The 25931-nt window shown below is 39.2% G+C and overlaps 1 protein-coding gene across 2 annotated transcripts; it reads right to left on the bottom strand.

Annotated features, from left to right (window-relative positions):
- On the bottom strand, window positions 1-24980 carry LOC134445635 (uncharacterized). Of its 2 annotated transcripts, none has more exons than XM_063194688.1 (3): window positions 24912-24980; window positions 24708-24758; window positions 1-2148 (listed from the first exon to the last, which is right to left on the bottom strand). In XM_063194688.1, exons 2-3 carry the CDS (start codon window positions 24713-24715, stop codon window positions 552-554), a joined length of 1605 nt encoding a protein of 534 aa, XP_063050758.1. In that variant the 5' UTR covers window positions 24716-24758; window positions 24912-24980; the 3' UTR covers window positions 1-551. The 2 variants fall into 2 exon arrangements, with proteins under 2 accessions (XP_063050758.1, XP_063050759.1); XM_063194689.1 differs by having other exon boundaries at window positions 24708-24755.
- Between the last annotated feature and the right edge of the window lie 951 nt (window positions 24981-25931).

Genomic DNA, 25931 nt, shown 5'->3' with positions numbered 1-25931 from the left:
ATAGTTTACTGAAGTGAGTTGATTAAAATATGTCCTTACAGCATTTGTTCCATGAATACAGTTAACGATTTCCATGAGTCTTCACAGCATTTGTTGCATAAATACAGTAAACCATTTCCATGGCTTCAGTGAAATTAATTATTACATGGAAGAACCTACATAGCCGGAAGCTACAGAAAGGTATTTCCCCTTTTTTATTCATCACTCCCACAGATTAGACTTAGAAAGAACTGTATGATCAAACATTCTAATGGCTTTAACAATAAGAACTATTTTAAAACTCCCACAAAACAGCAGATACAGAAATACAGTGTTTGTGTGTTATTTTTATATTTTTTCCAACATATTAGATGCTCACTTCTATAGTTTGATAAAATAGTCTTGACATTCATGTGGTAAAATCAATAGCCTAGTAAGTTTACGTTTTTTAAAGTAAATAAAGGAAACACTGTTTCACTAAATTATAATGACTAACTACAGCAGTCTTTTTTCAGGTAGGGCCTAACAGTGACATTCTTCACTTGAACGTCATTGTTAATCTGCTTTCCATGCTACTTGTCTTTGCACATGTACAGCATTGCTTCTTCTGTTTTGGGACCCATTCGTTTTTTAATGTCCTTCAGTTTCTCAACCATCTCTCCATGTTCCTCCTTTTTCTCCTCGTTCAACTTTTCAATGAGGAAATCCAAGTGTTTATAAACGTGCACTGAATCTTTATTCAGGGCGATCTCATCCAGCCGGATGATATGTCGGTAGGCCTCAGCCAGAAAGTCTAGCTTCTCATCTGTCTCATCTTTCATTTGTTTTTCAAGGATGTCCAAAAGGGTCATATTTCTGTCTACTCTGGCTTTGTGGTCTCTGTACTCCCTTTCAAACATGCCATACTTCTCTTTCACCTCGACTAGAGGCATCTTCTTTTTTCTCGTCTTGGTTACATATTTGTTTGTGTCTTTCACATGGTGGGACACATCACACTTGTTACTGCATGAAGTGCAACTCCCATTCTTCATAACCTTACACCATGGTGCTGATATTGCATGTGTGCATCGAAAGTGACAATTTTCCTTACAGTAAGTACAGCGGGTGGCTCCATCATTATAACACCATAAAAAACCCCACCTCCCACCTGTGATACATTCTGTGGTTTTGTACGGCTCATCAAATTCTACTTCGTCTTGCAATCCAGCCTCACATTTCTTCACAGCATCCTTAGTCTGTTGGATTTCTTTTTGTTTAAGTGGAATATCATTAATTCTCTCTCTCAGATTTTGGATGCAGGCAGGCAGTCTTTTCCGTTCCGTTAACACCATCAGAGAATCCTCAATATTCTGTGGTTTATTTTCTTTCAGAAAGGTGTTGAGTCGCTTCATTGCTTTTTCTGATATTGAAAAATGCAGCTTTAACTCATCTTCATCATCCTCTATACGTTCCTCATGCTGGCGGTTATTAAAAGTGAAGTGAATGGGTTGTTTACTCTCAGTTTTACAACATTTAATGCCTTTCAGAGCGTTGAGTACATTAGCTGTCGAGCCGCTTTTGTGTGTGATGAATATAAGGATCTTTTTCTCCATGTTTTCCCCAAATAGAGACATCACAGAATTTAAGATGTACATCAACCGGTCACTTAAGCGATTTTCTGACCCCTTCACCACTAAACCCACGGCAGCTATTTCCTTGATTCCGTCTTGCGAGCTAAACAAATCATACAACCTGTCAGTAACAATATCGTCCTCTTTGGTCCCGTTGGTGTCTCCGTACCCAGGGGTGTCTATGAGGGTGAGAGAGAAGGGGGCCTCTTCCTTCTCAAAACCGAAGACTTCATACACGATCACATCTGCTGTCTGACTCTTATCTTGACTTTTCCCCTCTTCTTTTACCACCTGAAACCAGACTTCATCCTTCCATGTCACTCCCATGGTGTAGTTCACTAGAGCGTTGATCAGAGTAGATTTCCCACTCCCTGTTTCACCCACAAGCAAGATGGTCTTGTTTACGCAATTCTTTTTTTTTTCACCAATTGTCAGACGTGTGATCTTGGTGTCATCTTTGGATTTGGTTTTTGGGTTCATCTGATAGACATTGGGATGTCCCCAACTGACCTGAGTACTTTTGGAGATGATATCCTTGAATGTAGACCCAGATTTGATCCTGAAAGGTACAAATTTGCTTAGATTACATTTACAATTTCAACACAGGTCATTCACCCTAATTTGTGGGGCAGCATTTGCCTAATGGAGTTGTTCTTGTGATCATAAAGTTGTAGGTTTGAATGCCATACTAGTAAGAAGTATTTGGGTCTCCTGCAGTATCCTCTTCTCTGTTGTAACTGTCCTTGAGCAAGGCACCTTAACTCACTTTGATCCAGGGACTAACCTGGGACCAATCAGACCTCTTTTTGAGTCTTCATACCAATTTTCATGTTGATTTGTTACATTGTAAATCCATTTTCCCCTTATGAAATCCATGTTTGTCGGCCATGTTAAAAATATTAATATCCTAAATCTGATCTGACCCATTTTGAGAGCCTTCATACCAAATTTGGCACTTAGTTGAGTGCATGAATAAAATAAATAAATCCAACCCTTAAAAATTCTAACAAAAGGGTAACTCAACAGTACTCTGGTGGTTGACAAATAAGGGTGTAACATGATTTTTAATATTTTTTTAAAATTAAAAAACATTCCAATTCTTGAAAAAAAAGGATCACATTATATTGTTCAATGGCTGAAGTGTTTAGAGCTGTTGTCAATGGAATTTCACCTAATGTTTGCCATTTTTAGGAAAATCTGTCCTGCGGTGTGACATCACATTTCTGTAAGATACAATAAAATAATAATATTCTACACACACATCTCCCCATGCTCTTTCTACTATTGTTCCTTTAACCCCCACACTCAACACACTCTACCACCCACCCCCACACACCTATGCATCGTGCAGGGACACACTGTGATTTCACTGTTACTTGTAATAATTGTGTGAATGTGACAAATAAATCTCCTGGTATCCTTACGTACTTGCATGATTCATTAAAAAAACAAATATGAATTGAGTGACACATTGCATAAGCACGTCACACCTCAGGACAGGAAATCACACCACAGGACATTTACTGCATTGTGGCCATTTTAATCCTTATATATATATATAATATGTATATATACATGACTGACCTCGGAGCTCATGCTAGCTCGATAATGATGTAGTTTTTAATCTTAATGTGTTTTTATTTATTTTTAAAAAAATGTTCCTTCTATAAGAGCAGTCACACCACAGGACGCCATAAATTAACTGATGCCATAAATGAGCATTGCGTGACAGAAACATTGCAATATGTAGACATATTAACCCTATCCAGACCGGGGGGGGGCTAAAAGTGCCCGCACCAACTTTGATGTTGTGTAACTCTTGAATGACTAAAGCTATGACTACGAAACTTTGTGACTTTTCCTAAAATGAAGTTGGCTACAATGTGATACCAAAAGATTTGGTCGATCATTTTTGTTGTTGCCATGGCAACGGTTTTCTGACGGGTACACCTGCCCAAAAATCACTGATCTAAGTCTCATCATCATCACTTTTCATATATTGTTTTTTAAATTTTCATTAGCATCAGACACCCTTGTGGACATCTGAAGCGGTCTGATGTACATAATAACCAAAATTGATGTGCATTACCCAAGTTAGATGGAAAATACATTAAGGTGACATTTTGGGCAATAAAATCAGGAAATGATGTCATAATGACGTCATAATATCCAATAATGACACCAAACTGATGTCATTCATAGATCTTTGGCTGAAGATCATCCCCTCCAAGTTTGGTGGCCATACGCCATTCGGTTCCTAAGTTATGAGGGGGGGGTCAAAAGAGCCCCCCCCCCCCCCCCCCCCCCCCCACCCCCCCCCCCCCCACCCCCCCCCCCCCCCCCCCGGTCCCAGGTATGCCAAAAAAGCCCGGTCTGGATAGGGTTAAGAGGTGAATGGTCACCTTAAACTTCCACAGCACTCTCCAATAACTGAGGTACTGACTGGTTGGGGTCTTTAAAGGGACACTCCACCCATTTGCATTTGGCTTTCCATTGCTAGACACCCAGTCATACTTTTGAATGATCATGCAACACTCTCTCAATTCCCCCTGAGACGGGAGAAATCCGTATTCACCTCTTAACACTTCCTCCTACAATGATGCAAAAATCGTCATTTTGCATCATTGTAGGAGGAAGTGTAAGAGAGGTGGATTTCTGTTGAGACTACAAGCCTTTTTCCCACCCTTTCAACCCCGCCCATAGGAGGTTGGAACTAATGCGCTAACAGACCTATCACAGATCAGTGTGTTAGTGCTTTTGTTGCCTTTTCTCGGCCAAGAAGGCACAAAATTAGAAATGTATGCTTCTATTCTATTACATACTATATGACCCACTTTTAATACATATTCATGACTCCACCGGTGGAATCCCCCTTTAAGACCCTTGTAGTTGGCCTTGCAGCTGCCCGTCAACAAACCTGACTTACAGTATGTCTCATAAATGAGTACACTCCAGAGATGGGACCAAGTCACTAATTTGCAAGTCGCAAGTAAGTCTCAAGTCCTTCCAATCAAGTCCGAGTCAAGTCACAAGTTACGACACATTTGACCAAGTCAAGTCCAAGTCCAAGTCATGCCAAAGCCAAGTCAAGTCAAGTCCAAGTCCAAGTCGTGCCAAAGCCAAGTCAAGTCCAAGTCAAGTCTTATTTTTTCCAAGTCATTAACAAGTCACCTTGTATTCTATGTGCAATATTGACAATTACCTTTGGTCATAAATTCATTACCTCTCCACACTGCTTTGCATGTCCCCCTTCACCAGTCATGTCCCGAAAATCGACCATGGTATACTATGATTTCAGTTTTTTGAGCATGGTTCGGCATTGGTTTTTGGTTTTACTAGGTTTAACTATAAATTGAACCATGGTTTTACTCTGAAAACTAACCATGGTTTAACCATGGTTTATAATTATTCATTAAATTACTTTTATCTTTTATCCAACGCATATATTGGTGACAGTCCTTTGAGCAATATGGGGTTAGGTGCCTTGCTCAAGGGCACTTCAGTCATGGATGGAGATGTAGGAAGAGGTGGGTTTAAGGGTGGGATTCAAACCTGCAACTCTGTGATCTCCAGCCCAACTCCCTAACCATTACAGCACGGCTGCAGACAAGCTTTCATGTTTGTTTGGGTGACCATGCAACCCACAATTGATCATATATATATATTTTAGCATGGTTTTTGACTATGGTTGAAGGTAAATCATTTATTTTTTCTTTCTTTCATGCATTTTTTTCACACACAAAATGCAAAAATATATATATATTCATTGACTTGGAGCACAATTGCAAGTCATTGCAAGCTAAAACTGTCAAGTCGAGTCAAGTCTCAAGTCAATAGCGTACAAGTCGAGTCAAGTCACAAGTCACTCCTAATATTGGCAAGTCAAGTCTCAAGTCGAGTCATTTGTGACTCAAGTCACAAGTCAGTCCGAGTCACAAGTCACAAGTCCACATCTCTGGTACACTCCTCACATTTTTGCAGATTTTATCATTTCTTTTCATAGGACAACATTACAAAAATGTCACTGAAACAATGGTGTCACTTATTGTTGTGTCAAAGTGAAATTTCTTCAATGTTGTCCTATGAAAATATATACTTACAAATCTGCAAACATGTGAGGGGTGTAGGGTAGACTGAGTACAGTTGGGTACAGGGCACAGTTGAGACAAACCAAATATCTCTGGGTAACAACGTAACCCTGATCTAATTTTTGCTGTGGACATGCGCATCTATATCCTCTTTGATCATGGGAAATTTAAAACCAGCACAGAACGCAGATCCAAAGATATTGGGAAAATGCTGTTTTCGACAGGTCAGATTTACTTCAACAGGGTCCTTCAACAATAAATATCTAAAGGCCAGTAGTTTTCCTCTTGATATAAGTTACATGATTGCAAGCCATGACATGTGCTCTAAAAGCAGACATATTTCCTGACATCATAACAGTTAAAACCATTTTAAAATCTTTATCAATGTGTGATCTGGCCAGAAGGGGACAGTTTAGACGCTAGCCTGTAGTGCTAATTTCACTATGTAAAACCAATGTAAAGATGCTAACGGGTACAGTTGAGTACACTATTTTGCTATCGGCCATGCTATTAGCTCCCATGGCTATTACATCCCATTGATTAGAATGGTGTCTCAACTGTACTCTGCTATGTCTCAACTGTACCCCACCGTTTTTTAGCTAGGGTACAGTTGGAACAAAAGTGCACCTTTTTTGTTTGATTAATTACATAAAGATTAAACATCCTAGAGATATAATTCCTTGATTATATATTTGCCCACATCCTGAAAATATGTTCTGTCCAAAACAACTTTCTTTTTAGGACCTTTTAATAGTCTAATTTCTGCGTGGAAGGGGACAAAAATAAAAGTGTACCCAACTGTACTCAGTCTACTTATGAGACATACTGTCCATGTCACCACGCAGGATGCAATTTGTGTTACGAAATTGAACTTGTGGCTAATATTACTCTATTGTATTGTGTTTTTTTCACATATATATTTTTAACATAAAGTTAATATTTAGGCAAGCATGCCAAATGCATTATACATGTTTCAAAATGTTGTTGGTTTATTTTATAGCTGAATATATTCCAGGTTTTATTAATGTTACACTCACACTGCAGGACTTATAAACCTTTACATAAATCTGAACAAAAATGTTTCTTCTCATCTAAAACTAATATCAAACATAAAGTACCATATTTCTTCCATTTACATTTGTTTTTAAGAGGAAAAATAACAATTATGTAGGTTTTCAACCAATGTTACGTAAAATCAACCACCCAGTATCAGGTGTGCTTTATCTACTAAAACTCTGCGAAAAGCTGACTTCAGATAATGCCTCATTGTCAAGATGACTGCTTAAAATGACTGGCCATAAGATTACTTCGAATTGACAAGGAATAGAGGTGTTGGGTAGGCCTATGCTTTCACCATGCAATGTTGTTAGAATAGCTAAGGGATCTCAGGCAAGACTATTGTCCGGCAGTGGTAAAAAATACATGGAAACAGATCTGTCCTTCCACGCCAACACAGCGGTGGTCGGACGGTAGTGGCGCGGGAGACTGCTCTGTTCCGCACTACCTTTGGAAAATAAAATTCAAACAGAAAATTTGGACAGCAGCGCCAGCCGGTGTCACGTTGAAAAGAATGGCAAAGTAATAAACTAGCGTTGGCTGTGGGGGGGATTTCGAACAGGACTATTAGAGCATGCAGACGCTGTCAAAAGGGGACCTGCTCCAGGCGCGGAGTGGCCATCGGGAGATCGGGGACTTGTCCCGGTGGGCTGCGGCCGTGAAATGTAATAATGCAGCCGCCATGAATTTCAGACCGGCACTGAAATGTGTTTTAAAGGGACACTCAGTGGCGGACTTAGCAATTTGGGGGCCTAAGGCGAAGTTAGCTAGGGGGCCCATCGGCCCACCAGCCCACCGGCCCACCGGCCCACCGGCCCACCCAAGTGTGTACCCCCCCCTTGAAAAATAATAATAATAGCCTAATAGGCTTGCTTAGAGATGCTTAGCTCACAGCATCTTCTGTATCACAGATACACAATTCAAAAACTAAGCTCTCTACAACAGTCAGAAGACCTCTTGAACATAATGTGCTTCACTGTAAAACCTTATAAGTTGAGTTTACTTACAAAAACCCAGAAAAGTGGTTGCCCTAGAAAAACTAAGTAATTATGAATGATTAAACTTACAATCTTTTGTGACCTCAACTGTTGTATATACTCATTATATGTAAAAGTTTAAGTTAAATGTACTTAAGTCCAAATTGATTAAACCTACCTACCTAAACCATGATCCCGCCCCTCCATTCATCACCACAAAAGAGGTAGCTACCATGTTATTGTGACACCTCCCATTCCTCACCATGACTGAGACAACTGTGGCATGGAACCAGTCCATCACACTGCTCTCTTGTATTAATAGACCAAACTATCCATAACCACTGAGAAATTCAAGTTTCTGCAGTATGTGCAATATTATTACCATTAATTATTGTAATCTCCTGGATGATAGTATATTTAACCAGTGTTCATAGAATACTCTAGTTGAGCATAATTAGACAATCCTGAAATGTCAAGTAAGCAACACACCAAAAAGGATACCTGCTACCACAATACTCACTACCAACTAAATACCTAGCCAGCCAACAAACCAGTCCACCAGCCAACCAAAAGAGTCAGTTGTCAGCTAGCCAGCCAAAGAGCCGGCTAACCAACTAACACTCAGTTAGTCAGCCAACTAACCAACAAACAAGTCAGTTGTATGGCTAGCCAGCTAACAAACCAGCCATACAGTCAACCAAAAGAGTCAGTTAGCCAGCCAACCAGCTGGCCAACAAACAGTCAGTTGGTCGGTCAGTTAGCTCACTAACCAACAAGCCGGACAGAGAGCCAGCGAACCCGTCATTTAGGCAAGCAACTCAAGCATTGTGACAGTCTGAGTTTTTATAGAGGTGAAAGTTAACCATGTGACCAGAGTAATCAGGCATGTGGCAGCTGCAGGTAGTAATTCAATGAACTTGTAACAGTCCTATGTACTCAAGTGAGGGCAGGTACTAATTGACAGGTTGATTGGGCACTACCATTGTTCCTGGTTGATGGTAGGCAATGTCAATTATGTCATGCAGCATTTGACTTTCAATTGTGCAATGGCACTTCACAAGATAGCCTAATTTTACTAGGTGGCAATATTCTGATTTAAAATTGGATGCTGCAGCGTGGCCATATTGTCAGTTGAAATTTGAAACGATCTGTTAACATGAAACACACTGCAGGAATACATTCAACTGCCCACATCTGGGTAGAGGCCAGTTGGTGCAGCCTGAAGAAAAAGAGGCGGGGTCATAACCAAAACTTATGAATTTAATCCATTCAACTAAAACATATTCATCTGAACAACTATTTCCTCAAATAAGTTGTCAATACTCAGTATTCTTCAGAAATGCCATCAAACTTCTATTTTTTAGTGCATTTTACTTAGTCTTGGTAAGTACATTTGATGTCTGGGTTTACAGTGTTGGGCCAAGTTTTGCTTTAGACATTTAGACAGCATTCAATGTTGACATATTCAACATTGCAATCTTCACATGCACATCAATCAATTACACATGGGCATCAAAGCCTTCTCTCTCTCTCTCTCTCTCTCTCTCTCTCTCTCTCTCTCTCTCTCTCTCTCTCTCTCTCTCTCTCTCTCTCTCTACCCAGACCATTGCAGTGGCAAACACAGATCAAAGTTCAACGACACTGTGAGAAGGTGAAGTTTCCCTCCCCCTTCTCACTGGCTAAGTTAGCCTATTTTTAAAACTCACGAACGGTGTATTTATGAACATTTGTGTTTACTGAACTGTCGGGACTTTGGCGAGCGAAAATACACGCGCACACACTCGTACACGCGCACACTCGCACACCTGCGCTCGCAATGAAACACTTTCTCCGAACATTGTCATGGCCATGGGCGGAGGCGCGCACAGTCAATGGCAGGATTCCATCAGTGACTTTTGGGAGGGGAAATGTGTGGGGATTTTGTCATGTTTATTATTTGTGACGATTATGAATGTGTACTTGGGCAATCTGCGTTCTATGTGGTTATGTTTTGAGTATTGTGTTTAAACTGGCTGTTTTTGTTTGGCGATGGTCGGAAGGAATTGTGAGACCAATCGCGTAGGCTAGTCTAGTCATGCAGCGTTGAGTGAGTAATTGAATTAGTGAATAATTGGCTGGCCCTAGGAAATGGGTGTATTTAAGCCGTAGTCAAATCGTTGATGTGAGCGATTTTGATTGAGAAGCACCTGGTAACCAGTAGGAGGTGGCTTCGCGTAAAACTGCTGCATATCGGTGTAAGCAGAGCGTTGTGCTGTTAGACTTTGATGCTGCAGAAGTAATTTTGAAGACTGTCGTATTTTGTTTGCCAGAAGTGTCCTGTCCATGTGTGTTGATGCCCACGTGCACATTTATTTTCTAATGTCTGGTGAAAAGGTAAATAAAAAGGCCTAATTATTTTTGATACTTCCGACTTCGTGCCTCATCATCTCAACTCCGCTCGTTACGCACACATCCTTGACAGAGAGGTAGCAGTCGCTCCCTCACAGACACACATAAAAATAGACAGTAAGATTGCAGTGTATCATTTTGCCCAAATGCCACCACCGCCACACCAACTGCGTGTGCACATGACGTATTGGACGGCGAGCAGCAAGCATCTCAAACTGAATGGCTACAAAACAAAACACCACGGCGGGTGAATTCCAAACCAACCAACTGAGGCATAGTAGTAGCAAGTTCCAATTGCCATCACACACACAAGCGCGCGCGCACACACACACACACAATCAACGTGACTTACTATGAGTAGAGTGCGCTGTCTTTTGTCAATCACGTCGGCGTTTCTCCAGGCTGAACTTCCACATCACCTCCTGTTAGCATCCAGAACTAGCCAGCAATATCGCCACGTAACGCAGTTCATTATTAAAAACTCCAGCATATCTACTGGAGCTATGGCTGACATGTCAGCTAATTCTGCGATGTTCTAAATCTCGCCACACCGCATCAAGTTACAGAATGTTCCTTGAAAGCTGCATGCTTGTTTAAGCCTTTCCAAATTTCGACAGCATGTTTCTGAAATCATTTCAGAGAGATTGAGAAGGTTGTCTGATGATACCGATGCACCGTCTGCAAGCGCTTAAAGGCTGCGTCCTTTTCAATGGAATAACTTACTCGAGCCAATTCCAGTTCACATCTAGAGGAAAAGTAACGCCTTTTTGAAACAAAATATCTCACGAGGTATTATTCATTCAACAAAACTTGGGGTTATCAGTGCCGCGGCCATTCACAGATCCATCAGTGGGGATAGCCACAGTAGTTGACCTGCTAGTGCTACAGTGTAGGGCACCGTTTCCTTGTCGCTGTCCGATCCACGGAGATAGTCCAGGCTTCTAACATGTCATGTCGTGGGTTATCCAAAGTTACCGATGTTGGAGTTTTAAAACATTTACGCACAGTGTTATCCATATTCAGGAAAGCACAAAACTCGCATGTCTGTTCACCACCTAGAAATGTCAGTCACCTCGCTTGAGTCGCTTCCGTCTTCAGCGCGTTCGCGGAGGGACCCGCTGCGCATATATGGGCAGCAATGCGCACTCACAGTGCGTTCCGAATGCTCCGTAATTACGCATTGTGCGCATTTGAGCTGTGCAGATATGCGCAGGCATGTTGTGTGGGAACGTAGCGAATGTTTTGGAACTCGTCTCGCGCACATGGCATGCATGGATGGAATATTCCATTTTAACACGAAAGAGAGGGGTGTGCACGGGATCTGTATTTGTTTGTAATGTATTGTGTTGCTCTTATTTCCAATTTAAACATACAAAATTCATTATTTATGAAAATTACCATTTATTTGTGAATTACTGTCCAAAGGGGCCCCAATTACTATGTGAAATGTTCCGCTCCCAGTCAGATGGGGCCCCTAAATTTGGGGGACTAAGGCGGGGCCTAAGGCGGTTGCCTAGCAACGCCTCTATGCAAGAACCGCGCCTGGGGACACTGTGCAGGAAATGGTCAAAAAAGGTACTGCAACTATGCTGCTCATTGAAACTAGGCTCCCTATTGCTAAATTTCATCTTTACATGAAAGTATACTTAGTAATAAACACATATTTTCTAGTATGGTCCAATTACAGTCATTTTTGCAGCTAAAAATGGCTATTTTAGGAAATTCAAAATGGCGGACCATGGAGAAGATCCCCCTTTTCATGTATGAAAAACGCAATTTTTCCAGTTATAATGAATACTTAGAATTTGATGGTGGTGGTAAGTATTCATGACAAAGGTAACATTAGTGAGTGGGCAGCATGAATTCTGGAAATAAACAACTAAAAATCTCACACAGTGTCCCTTTAAGTCTCGACCAGCACTAGTTTTCAATTCTCTGCAATGATCCATTACAATGCCATTGACTAGCCGTTATATATACGGCGTACTAGACGGCAATACCTCACTGATGGTGTCAAACAGTAAATTGGCCACACCCCTTCTCTACTGATAATTTCCATACACCGTAGATCGCGGAAGTTTACTAGATCTTAGTGACACAGTTTCGTTTTCAGTATTTGAAGAACCTGTGCTATTTAGATTGGTTACCAAAGGATGGAAATATTAATAAGTTATGATTTATTTTCCGATTTCCACATGACTGTTACAGTTTACAGTCTGCCAGCCCAGATTCACTTGCTCTGTGGTTATTGACTTGGGTTACGAACAGACTCCACCAAGTGGTAAGGAAGAGAACTGCAGCTAACAGACGCAGTTTTGTTTTGATGGCATTGATTTGTTAGAACTACTGGTCCGGTATATCTCCTTATACTCGAAATAATATTATTATCATACATATATTTATATGTGGCACATTTAGGATGTAGCCTATGTAATGTCTGAAGAAATGAAACAAAATAATTACCACACAAGATTCTGATGTGACCAGTGCTGGGTGTGTAGACTAAACTGTGGATTAAAGTGGAGTGATTGCAAGAAACAAAGACATTTGCTGCAATGAAGACAGTGTTTAAAGGTAGGCCTACACCGTTTAATACATTTTGTTGACTTATGGTTGTGCTTTGAAGTAGCTAGGGTTGGCTTATTTGCTGTATGGTGGGTTTAATGCACAATGTAGACAGACTTTTTGTAAGCTATAGCCTACTCTTCTAAAAATCCCCACACTCAAAACTTTGTGCCCGTGCTCATCCTGTCTTCCTTAAACGATAAATAGGCCTACAAACTGTCAAAATGACAGTGGAGTGCACATTTGCATGGAACAGTAGCATGATGTATCCAAACCTGCAACTAGTTCTATTGCTTTGAACTGTGATGATGGCTGCAGTGGTGTAGTCTACTTTTTGAAGTGGGTATACTGTATATTTGAGCATTTTTTGATGTGGCTATACTGTATATATTTGTGCTATTCTAAATAATGGATCAATCAATTTTGAGTGGGTATACTGTAATCCCTGAAATTTTGAAATGGCTGCGTATAGGCCTACCTGCGTTTTACGTAGGACCTAGACTACACCACTGGCTGTGCATTTCATTAACCCCTTAAGGCGCGGCTTTATAAATTCATTGTTACCAGTATGGTAATGACCAAGTCGTGGTGCATTACTAAAGGGCTTGTGTTGTGTCATAGTATTGTATTGCTATGGTAGTTACATTTCAATGTCTATTACAGCGTGCCTCAGGAGGTACGGCGCGCATTAAGGGGCTACGGTGTAGGCTACAATCCTCCACTTCAGGTTGATATTTTGACAACACTAATGTCCACATGTAGTACGACTGCAGATTTCGTGGTTTTTGTGTTTTTGGTTAGGAAACCATGTTGTTCGCTTTGGGTTTTTTTTTTTTTTTAAAGGGCCGCCAAGGGGAAAATTCTCCCGGTAGGAAAAGTCCCCCCACTCCGCCCCTGGCCTGCTCGTCAATATTCCGAAAATGTCCCATTCATCCTACAGCCCTTAGTCTTACAGACTTTTTAGCCCATAATATGAAAAACTTTGTCCCGACAGTCCAATATTCCGACCAAAAGCTGCTTTAGATCCTGCATTGTCATCTCTGATATGCGCAGTGGTCATTCAGCTGTCTGTGACAAGTTAGGTTTAGGGAAAAGTTTTGTTCAAGGCACAAATTTAAAACCCAGATTACCAGAGCTTTTTCAGCATTTCGAGCGTTTTTTCGAGGCTTAGAGAAAGTGGAGTTCTATGTCTATGTGAACACCATGCTTATCAAAACACAGATTAGACTCTCATCTGTCATCAGAAAAAGTTAGTCTCTACCCCTTTACATTGTTTCATAATCAGCTGTTGAACAGAAGTGGAACTCGCCAAAATGCTGTCTTCTCGCCTAAAAACTGAGAAAACGTAATTTGAAGTAGAACGTTGCCGTGCAGGTGCAGAGTGGACTCTGAAATTACTTTTTAACATCGTCCCTCTTCTAGCTTTATGCTTTGCCTTATTGGGGCCAGCATCACGTGGATGTGACTGTGAAGGGGGGCAGGCAACCCAGCCTGCAGGCTGCAGGAGCAGTGATGGCAGCAGCAGGCAGTGTCTTGTCTGCAGATGGATTACTGTCATCATGTTTCTAATGCTATGTGATCGTGTCTGATATTGTTCAATGCATTTTCCTCTGATAAGGTACTGATCACATATTCAAAATAATTACATGAGCGGATTGGATGATGCTAGCTAGTCTGTCGCTAGCTGCATGCTTTCCTCTTTGAGGTGTTACCAGAGATCTTAGAGACAGAGATAAGTCATTCTAGTTCATTTCTGGTATCCACTATCTGTCGGGTGAACGCCCCTTTAGGAGACCTTCGGTTAGGAGACCTCTGGAGTCCTGAGGTTGAGAATAAATGGAGTTCCCTTAGCGCTGTAGATGGCGGTAGCACACTTCTCATGCAAACACCTCAAAAATAGAAGAAGGAGGAGGGGACAACTAGCCGCGCACGCCATCCTACGTACTTCCGCCAAAACACTTGGCTCCGCACTACGTCTGGTACCTGTCTTCTGTGGAGCGATGTTGATAGGATCGGTAGGATATTCGCCGGTGTTCTGACAAACGATTCTACATTTTCTACAATTCTACAATTTTATCCTACGGTAGGATGTTCTGTCAGACATGTCTGTTACAGTTTTTTTCAATCGCTAACAAGCTTTTGTCCAATCCTCAGCGACATTTGCAAAACTCTTAACACAGTTAACACACCAAGGGCTTTCCATGGCCATGCAGTTGACACATTAAATGCCTTTTTCACACAATTAGCAGTCAATGAATGCATTTCTAAAATGCTAACATTTCCTTTACACACAGGATAACCACAGCAACAAAACAGCGTATTTTTTATGGCTTATTTTCAAATGTTTTCACACAGTGTGTCAAAACTGGAAATGCAACATCCAAATCCTTATTTCAGTAAAAATGCCTTTGCATGACATTAGCAAGAGTACAGTAAACAGATTATTGATAAAAGTAGAAGAAAACCCTCAAATTTTAGTTGTTCGGTTTTGTTGACAGTTTTTGACAACAGTTTTTAGAGTAAAAAGTGGTCTCACAGTCACAGAATGAAAATGCTTTTGTAACCGTTGGAAAGAACTGTTTGTTTATGAGAAGAATATCTATAGGCCAAACAAAATCTTCATGATTCCCGTTCATGTGAAATTTCTGAATCATGTTTAGAAATTGTATATATCACTCTGTCAACACATCTACCGAAATTGGTATTACAGTTTTTTTCAATTGCTAACAAGCTTTTGTTCAATCCTCAGCGACATTTGCAAAACTCTTAACACAGTTAACACAGCAAGGGCTTTCCATGGCCATGCAGTTGACACATTACATGCCTTTTTCACACAATTAGTAGTCAATGAATGCATTTCTAAAATGTTAACGTTTCCTTTACACACAGGATAACCCCAGCAACAAAACAATGTATCTTTGATGGCTTATTTTCAAATGCTTTCACACAGTTTGTCAAAACTGGAAATACAACATCCAAATCCTTATTTCAGTAAAAATGCCTTTGCATGGCATTAGCAAGAGTACAGTAAACAGATTATTGATAAAAGTAGAAGAAAACCCTCCAATTTTAGTTGTTCGGTTCTATTGACAGTTTTTGACAACCGTTTTTACAGTAAAAAGTTGTCTCACAATCACAGAATGAAAATGCTTTTGTAACAGTTGGAAAGAACTGTTTGTTTATAAGAAGAATGTCTATAGACCTAACAAAATCTTCATAATTCACGTTCATGTAAAATTACCGAATCATGTTTAGAAATTGTATATATCACTCTGTCAACACATCTGGCGAAATTACGGTAAATACAGTAAACGTCTGAAGTCAATGCTGTCCATGAAGTCATGATTTGGATATGCATGAAAAGGTATTATAGATTAAATAATTTCAGGGCCGGTTCTAGTCCATTTGCCCTTGGGAAGCACCCCCGTTCCTTTTGTGGATTTTCAAAATTCGCATCTGCATATATACTGAGTGGCCATGAATACCATTGACAGCATTGTCAGTGTAAGGTGTACTGTATTGCTTTATGTATTTTGTGTGACATTCTAATTCTGTGTGGACTTTTAGGCTTATCCTCCCAAGACATTTGTGGGCCTAGGCAACCGTCTTGATTGTGCTTTTACGGTATGTATTTGTTTCATGATATTTTGTTTACTGTAAGTAACATTGCAAAACTTTGTTTGTTCTATCATGCTATAAACAGTATTTCTACTGTACGTTCTGTAGTCAATACTGGAATCATCTTGAATGTCAACAACACATGAGGTCAGAGTCCTGTTGCCTTTAGAAATTTAGTGCAAACAGTGAATTGCGTGATTTGAATGCATTCAATAGGCTACCTGTAAAACTGAAACATACAAGTCTATGTAGCTTCTGTAATGTTGACAATAGCCAGTGTTTTGAAGTCTTGCGTAATTTGATTGACTCAATGTACCTTGTGAAATGAAAACAAGTGTTATTGTTTGACAGACGTATTTAATTTTGAGCCATGTTTCTAGTGTTTTGGTAAAGTGAGTTTGTACAGAAAACGATGTGTTCTGTTTTGAAATGAGTACTTTGTGTATATTTAACAGTGTGTGCTTTTGAGAAGAAAATTAACTGTTTGGCCAATTGTGTTTGGTAGGTGGTAGTCTGTGTTAAGAGTTTAGAAAAAGTATCCATAGTATGGGTAAGTGCTTGTTAGCAATTGAAAAAAACTGTAATTACGGTAAATACAGTAAACGTCTGAAGTCAATGCAGTCCATGAAGTCATGATTTGGAAATATATGAAAAGGTATTATAGATTAAATAATTTCAGGGCTGGTTCTAGTCCATTTGCCCTTGGGAAGCCCTTAGGAACTAAAAATTCACATCCGTAAACATAGTGTCTTCAATTTGATCTAAGATCTACTGTGGTACCTGCATGTACTGAGTGGCCATGAATACCATTGACAGCATTGTCAGTGTAAGGTTTACTGTAATGCTTTATGTATTTTGTGTGACATTCTAATTCTGTGGGACTTTCAGGCTTTATCCTCCCAAGACATTTGGCACCCTATGCAACCGTCGTGTTTGTGCTTTGATATGTATTTTTTCATTATATTTTGTTCACTGTAAGTAACACTGCAAAACGTAATATGTTCTATCATACTATAAACAGTATTTCTACTGAATCTCCTGTAGTCAACAGTAAAAAATGCTTTGTACCGGAATCATCATGAATGTCAACAACACATGAGGTCAGAGTCCTGTTGCCTTTGGTAATTTAGTGTAAACAGTGAATTGCATGATTTGAATGCATGCAATAGGCTACCTGTAAAACTGAAACGTAAAAGTCTATGCAGCCTCTGTAATGTTGACAATAGCCAGTGTTTTGAAGTCTTGTGTAATTTGATTGACTCAATGTACCTTATGAAATGAACACAAGTGTTATTGTTTGACAGAAGTATTTCATTTTGAGCCATGTTTCTAGTGTTTTGGTAAAGTGAGTGTGTACAGAAAACAATATGTTCTATTTTGAAATGAAGACTTTGTGTACATTTAACAGTGTGAGCTTTTGAGAAGAAAATTAACTGTTTGGCCAATTGTGTTTGCTAGGTGGTAGTCTGTGTTAAGAGTTTAGAAAAAGTATCCATAGTATGGGTAAGTGCTTGTTAGCAATTGAAAAAAACTGTAAACGGTCCTACTGTACATCGCCATAGATAGACGTCAGACATGTTTGTTCAACAACTTATAAGTTAAATCCTGATTTTTCCGAAAATGTCCTTCCTGCTTCCTGCAATCGCGTCAGATCAAACAAAGTCCAGACCATGGCTACGTTCAGATCAGAAGGCAGTGACTCGATGACTCCCCTCCTACATGAACAGGTCTCTGATCAGACAGGTGAAGTTAGCTGATGAGGCGGTCGTTTCGAACGGCACTAACTAGTGCGCTGCCCTGCACATTTGATCTTACTGCGATTCCATGGCGGGAGTTATGTTCATCACGTTAGCGCTCAGCTTACGCATGCTATTTGAACAGTGAATGACCGCCAGGCGGCGGAATCGTAAAATAGGCTATAAATAGATCTAGCGACGGCATATTTAGATACTACAATGTTGATTTATCGCTTCAATTCTAAACATCTGCACCCAATCTGTACCCAACTTGAGCACACTCTTTTGCATTGGGTGGGCGGGGTTTGAAGTCTCTTTATTACTCCACCCTCTTTGGTGTTACGTTCTGCCTCTATGGGTGAATCTCATCAGTGGCCTACTAGTCTGATCAAATAATCTGCTTACCCCCTATCTTTTTGATGATACAGTAAGCTGATCATACTATATAGACATATAAAAAAGTAACTGTAGACTGTTTTTTTGTTTTTGTTGTTGTAGCGATTTTGAGCCAACTAGCGATAGCTAACTTTCTATCAGCTGATTTAACCTCACCAGTTAGGTCAGTCAATCTAGCTCTAAAAAGGCCCAAACCCGGGATAAATTGCAATAGTAATCGTTCCTACTTTAAAGTGATCCTTAAACCCCCTTGTATCACATATTAAAAATCTTAAATTTTAAAAATTTAGTGGAACATGCTTTTTTTCAAGGTCAAAGTTGACAGATTTCCCATTCATTTCTCCATAGGGAGACAATATAGGAGATACAAGGTGAATAGGGTAAAATTTCAAACTATGACATATTCATTTGAAACTTTCACAGTTGGTAACTCACATTCAGGCAAACAATTTTTGTATTGCAAGTTTTCTGAAATATGATGATGAAATATGCAAATGAGGTAATATGTACTGAAATATGCGATACAATCTGTGGTAGCAGATCAAGCATAAAACAAATTGCAATAGTAATGGTCCATACATCATATTGATCCTTCAACCCCTCTGCATCACATATTAAAAATCTACTTTCATCAATTCAGTGGAACATACTTTTCCCAAGGTCAAAAGTATCCGATTTTACCCACTGAATGGCACAATGCATTGGAAATCTGCAATTTCTGACCAACAAAAAAGTATGAGGTAGATTTTTCATATGTGATATAGGGTGGATAAAGTATCAGTAAAAAGTGTGAATCATTATTTTTGCAATTTGTTTTGTGTTTTGCCCTTTGTTGCATAATTTGTCACATATTTATGTAGTAAGATGTGATCTCATTTGCACATTTAATCATTATATTTCAGACAACTTGCAATAGAAAAAATAGTTGTCTTTGCTTGAGTAAATTACTGTGAAAGTTTCAAAATGATATCTCATTGTTCAACACATTGACTCACAAGTGACGTAAAATTACATTTTTGCCTCCCATGCGTTAGCTCCGCAAAACGTAAAATTACGTTTTTAAATTGTTTTTAATGGATTCTGAATCTACACATTCTAATGCACATTCTGTGTGATTTTCGTAATAATGTGATGAACAGAACTGACATAGATCATGAAAACACCTACAAAGTCAAAACTCCTACAAAGTCAAGATATGGATATTTCATCATCTGTACATTTTATTACACACAGTATTTGAGTTTTATTATAGCGAATCAAACCACTTCCTGATCACGTCACGTCACGTGATCGGAAGCTACTGGAGTTGTTCTTCGGGCGTGAAAATGCATTTATACCCGCAATTTAAACTCGGAGAGTCAAAGAGCACACTCGTGACAAAAAAGGCTTTATCTCAGTTTGAATGTTGAAAAACACTATTTTTACCTAAACCAGTGATCGCTTAAAGTGGAATAACTTCGGAATGGAATAAGCTAGAAACAAGCTGTAAAAATATACAGACAGCTGAGTTTTTGGGCTTTCGAATAAGCCCTGACATGTGTCTGTGGGTTGAAGACAAAATATTCGGTGGCTGTTCAAAAAATGACAAAAAAATGATGAAATTGGCTGGGAGTCTACAGCTAAAATTCCCCAAAAAAACGCTGGTATTGAATGTTTAAAAATTTAGCATATTCCCCAAGTATCTCATATTTTCTCTCTATGAGAATATGAATGGGAAATCTCCAAGTTTAACCTTGAAAAAAGGTATATTCCACTAAATATAAAGCTGCAGATTTTTAATATATTATTTACACATATCTAGGGATTACAAAAAAACATGGAATGATTACTATTGCAATTTGTCCCGGGTCAAACGCTAGATTGACTGGTCTAAGTCACTACACTACTGTTCTACACTTTCTTGTTAGATGATCTTTTGTGAGCATCATCCTGATACTTAGTAGGCTGATCACATATCCAAAATGAAACGGCTGCAGATCATCTCCGATTGAGCATGTTGATAGCAAGCTAACTGGCCATCATTATTGTGGGTAGGGATGAGATTTCTCCTGGACACATTTAGTCCTGTGCCCTCAGTGCTCATCCTCAAGGACACTTCTGCCACCTAGTGGCACTTACAGGATTGGTTCCGACATGGGTAAAGGTCTGACATTTTTACACAGCACAGGAGAGATGACAACCAAGGCGTAGCTGTAAAAACACGTAATTGACGGTGGAACTCGTCAAAGGCACATTGCGTCACAATTGGAAAAGATGGTGGACTTAGTCAATGGCAGACCATGTTAGGCTCAGGGGTGGTTTTGGTAAGGGCACAGACCGAATCAGACGGCATCTATGTGCTCGTTGCAGCGCATGCAGTTGATCTACTTGGCACCGGGAGAAAAAATGGGAATTTTTCGGAATATTGACGCGTTGGACCAAAGAGGCGTCGGACAAATGTCATGCTACTGTCAAAAGGCAGAGTAGAACACACTGCCTGATACTAGGCAGAAAGACAGCCATCTTATTGCTGCCGTCCCGTCACGCTCTAGAGTAACACTACTTAGCATCTGCACTTGTGTCTGCCAAATGCAATGTAATGTAATGCAATGTATTATCTGCCCTGGCATGTGTAAGAAGCGCTAAGTTGTGTGTATTTTTTTTATTATTATTATTATTTAAAAAATATATATTTGTATGTTTTTTATCCTATTTATCTATTTATTTATTTATTTTCAGGCCTCATGACCTTGGCCTAAAAATTACCTTAAAATGACCAGGAATTGTGGCGGTTAATTTATGTTTTGGCCATGTAAAATTTAAATGATAATATTTTGTGAATTAGATTAGAATTATCACTGACATCACTCTGAATATGGTCATTGTGGATTCTCCTCATTTTTACACATCATACTGAACCCAATAATATTAAACTCTGACTCTTAGGCTGTTCTGAAGAATCTGGATATGGAGCAAAATGTGTTTGTTTCACAAGAAAGGCTTTACTTTCTGAGAGAGCTGAGATCCTTCATTAGCCCTTTTCCATCCAAAAGCTCTAATGTCTGCAAAAGAGTCCTTCAGATGTCCTACCAGTCTGATATGGCCATTGTGCTCTCATACAGTAATAGCCATTCAAATTTTCCCTCACAGCCTCTTGGCAGGCTCCCGGCAGGCTTAATTGTTATTGAAATTGAGTCTACGCCTTGCAATGACGTTGCCGAACTTGCATGTAGTGTCTTTTGGCCACGGGGAGGCGCAGTGAATTATCAGGTGTCATGGGGGAGAGTGGGGACGGTTGCAACACATTATCTTTCCTTGTATATCTCAGAGACTATTAGAAAGGCAAAATGTATATATNTTCTGCACTGAAATCTGCAGTGTTGCAACTGCCACATGTTGCATCCGTCCCCACTCTCCCCTAATAAGAGTGCTTTACAGTGCATTTATACCAGACATTTGCTTTTGGTTCACGTGTCCCTTTCACACAACACGATCAGAGTTAACATTCTAACAGAGTTAACATTCACTCTACCCATGTTTTAAGTGCACCCATGGGAATGAATAAGGATGAACAAAATATGTGATTGTCTGTATAACAATAAATGTAATGGCAGATGGATGCCAATACGTGAGGCAGATTCTGTGTTTATTAATTTATTTTGTGAGAAGGTGTATAAACACTTGGTGTTGGAACTATCTGTGCATCGCGAGGCACGGAGAGACTTTTGAACCCGAAGTAAAAACTGACTTTGCTTTCTTCAAATCCCAGCGTCATTAGGCCTATGTACCTCAGACCATAGTTTAAGAAATGAACCGATTATTTAACACAATAAAACTTTCCGCAGTCATTTACTTTGGTTGTATATGATGTAGGCCTAGGCTAATAGCCTATTTTCCAAAGAGGTTTTATTACAGATTCTATGCATTGTCAGTTTTTAGATCTTGTATTACATTTAAAGCATAGGGCGGTGTCTTTTCGTAAGTTCTCCGAAATAAAACCCCATTCATTTTCAATGGGGTTTCATTTCTGGTGATTTAGAATTAAACTGGTGAGTTAGCGCCAAAACGTGGCATGGAAATCTACAGGGTATATTGAAGAGTGAAGTGTGGGACACCAGGTCAGCAAACAAGAACAGCTGACAGCAAAGCATCAAGGATATCTGGCCTTCCATTACTCCCATGCACTGTGTCTGCCATTGACTTCAATGTTAAACGCATCATGGCCGTTATTAAGACAGAGAGAGTCCTAACCAAGTATTGAACATTGCATGTTATGTAGAAAGTACAAAATTTCAACTGATTTGATGTGCACTGATGTGAAACGAATTTTGATGAAGAAAATTGTGATTTTATTACAATATTCTAATGATGCGAATTCCCCAATTCATGGGTTTTTTGAGCTGGAAGACCAAAATATGTAAAAATAAACAATTTAATGATTGGAATAGTTAAAAAAAAACTGGGCCATGAATCTATAATCCATGACAGTTTAACATTATTGATGGAATTATGGAAATCATCAACTTTTTCTGCTATTATAATAAAGTGGCCTGGAGCTGTATATGTAGTAAAGTGCACATCACACTTCTATTATAAATGGTGAATTTGTACTGTAACAGGCACTTGATAAAGCTCATATATTATAGACCTCATATATAGAGATAAAATGTTAATACTTCTTAGGCCTATTCGTATTGTATTGGTATTGGTTTCAATTAAATAATAAATATAATTGGATTTGTATTGGTTCCTAATAAGCTGAAACTGGAAACGGGATGTTAGAATGCGTGAAAATGCAGGAAATTACATTTAAGAAATACAACATTTTCGGTGGGAAAACCCCCAGACCCCCTGCCAAAATAAACTGTCCCATATTTAATTCATTGATGGTTGGCAATGAATGAATGAAGTCAAGGAAATTTTGCATTATCAGTATTGCATTGCTTTCTACATATTCAACACACTTAAAACGTGATAGTACTGAACACTAATCCTCTGCTTTACGTTTTTTTTTGCGATGATGTTACTAATGCGGCCCGCTTGAGGTCCACATGGGTTGTATGCGGCCCCCGGACCAAAATGAGTTTGACACCCCTGCTTTAAGGTAATAGTCAATTCAAGGGCCCAGTAACAGCCATCTAGAAAATTAGGCATTTCCTGAAATCAGTTTTAGAAGATTTTTAATATGTTGTTAAGAACATGTAGCCTACATCTGATACAATTGTGCAAACCAGAGGAACGATTTGTTAGGATTTTTGAGGGCTTGAATCAAAAATGCACCTGACTAACTTTTATCTTAGAGTGATTGATTTTCATGAAAATCTGCACTTAGCCTTTGAACTATTATACAAGAATACAGAAATACAATAACATGAATCACCTAAAAAAGCAAGATGTCAATGCATAAAACTGCTTTAATATAAAATATTATAACGTACAACTATACAATTTGAACCACAGAGAGAGGTGCTCTACTCCATCTGACTACTCCATGATCCCTGTAATGCTCTGTAATGACTGTATAGGCTATTTTTGTTGGCTAGCTATGAAGTTATATTTCATATATATTCTTTATAAATTGGCAGTGAGGCTTAGAGATTTAAAACTGTTGCCCATACTGAATACTACATACCGTTGTGCTCAAAATAATAGCAGTGCCTTTACGAAAATGAGTACATGTCAAAATTCTCCACTAAACTGTACTTTAATCAGCAGAAATGCATTGGGGATACTGCACATACATTGCACATTTTATTTCAAAGCAAGAAAGTTGGGAACAATAATTGTGGAATGTTGTACAATTAACCTGGGCTGCAATACCTGTTGACCAATGGCACACTTTGGCCGACTCCATGCACCACATATGCGAGTAATTACGTATCAGAAACAATGGTTATGCAACAAAATATTACTTTAGCCTCAGCAAATTTGAATTTTCAAGAATTTTGTTGGTTTTTGAAAGAATATGTTTGAGTTTCCAAAGACAGATGTCAACACTGCTATTTTTATGAACATGCATTTCTTCACTTTCTGTAAAATATTATAATATTGAATTATTTTTTCCCATTTTCTTGCTTTGAAATAGAATGTGCAGTGTCCCCAATGCATTTCTGCTCATGAAAGTACAATTTATTTGAGGAATCTTGACATTTACTCACTTTTGTAAAGGCACTGCTATTATTCTGAGCACAATTGTAATTATACTGGAGCTATTATGGCACAGACATTTACTGTTACATGGAGTGATGCATAAATGCCTTTCTTTATCTAACAACAGATCAATGGATTTTTTGAAACAGTTGAATGACTACTTACATTGCCATGGTGATGCTGGCTACAGAGAAGTCCTGTCTTGTACGGTATCTGCTGTATTAAAAATAAGCAGAAGAAAACATGTCTGATGTAGACCTATTTCTATTGAAACAACAGTATAGTAATTAAGTTACACTAGTCGTGTGATTAAAAAAGCAATTATCATTGCAAAACACAAACTCTTGAGTACTGTTAACTGATAATTACCAGCAATAGGCAACTGTTGCTCACGGGTCTTCGTTGGGCTCTCCTGCTCAGTACTCTGGACAGCTGAAGTGACAAGGGCATGACAAGAGGGTGACACCTGCAGATATTTATAGAGGAAAAACAGAAAGTAAAAGTACATTTGCACATCAGCCTTTGTTCAACCATGGGTCTACGTGTACGTGTTACCTGACCACACATTATATAGGAAGCTCCCCTCCCCTCCCTTTTTGGCGGCAACCTTCTTGTGTACCTCAGCAGTTTTATCATCCTGCTAGAGCCCCCAAACTCAATCAGCGGCTCTATTTGTGGCCCTCGAGTAATTTTGAAACAGTAAAAAAAAAAAAGTTTCTCCCTCTTTGCCAGTCACTGCAGGCTCCGGACAGAAGCACCTACAAGGGTGTCATTAGAGGTTGTGAGGTAGACTGCAAGGGAAGGACTGTTTCAGAGCCTGTAAATAAATTATTCACAAAGGTCCACATTTGATTGCAAACAGTGTGTTAGGACTTCGAATTGGTTTAGCAGTTAGTTGCCAACACAAATGAAGGCAAACTGTGTTTGAGTTCTGCTGGCAGCTAACTAGTGGTAGCCAACTTAAAACGAATTGCTTGATAAACTTTTCACAGTTTTTAACAGTCCCCAAATAGTTCGTTTGGAATGCTAAGACCCTTACAAGACTACAAAACAAAGTTATGAGCAACTTGATGATTTATTATTGGCTGTTGCATTTAATCAACATTGCATCAAATGTGCCATGTGTCCTCTTCTTTGTTGGGTCCATTATTGCATCTGATTCTCATTATGCATGTGATAGTCCCAGAACCAAGAGGGTTTTATTTATGTGGTTGAGCCCAAAAGGTTTGACGGGTGTTTCTGATTCAGAAAATTGTGAGGAATTCAAAAATGCAAGTCTTACAAAACCATATGTAGGCAAAAATGTACAATATTCATCTGAAGTCGGGTATCTTTTCATATTAATTTCTGCGATATCTAGCAGCATTTTACCAAATCCATATAAACCTA

This window comes from Engraulis encrasicolus, chromosome 3 (genome assembly GCF_034702125.1).
Source record: "Engraulis encrasicolus isolate BLACKSEA-1 chromosome 3, IST_EnEncr_1.0, whole genome shotgun sequence".
NCBI lineage: Eukaryota > Metazoa > Chordata > Actinopteri > Clupeiformes > Engraulidae > Engraulis > Engraulis encrasicolus.
This window is presented reverse-complemented; position numbering and strand designations above follow the sequence as displayed.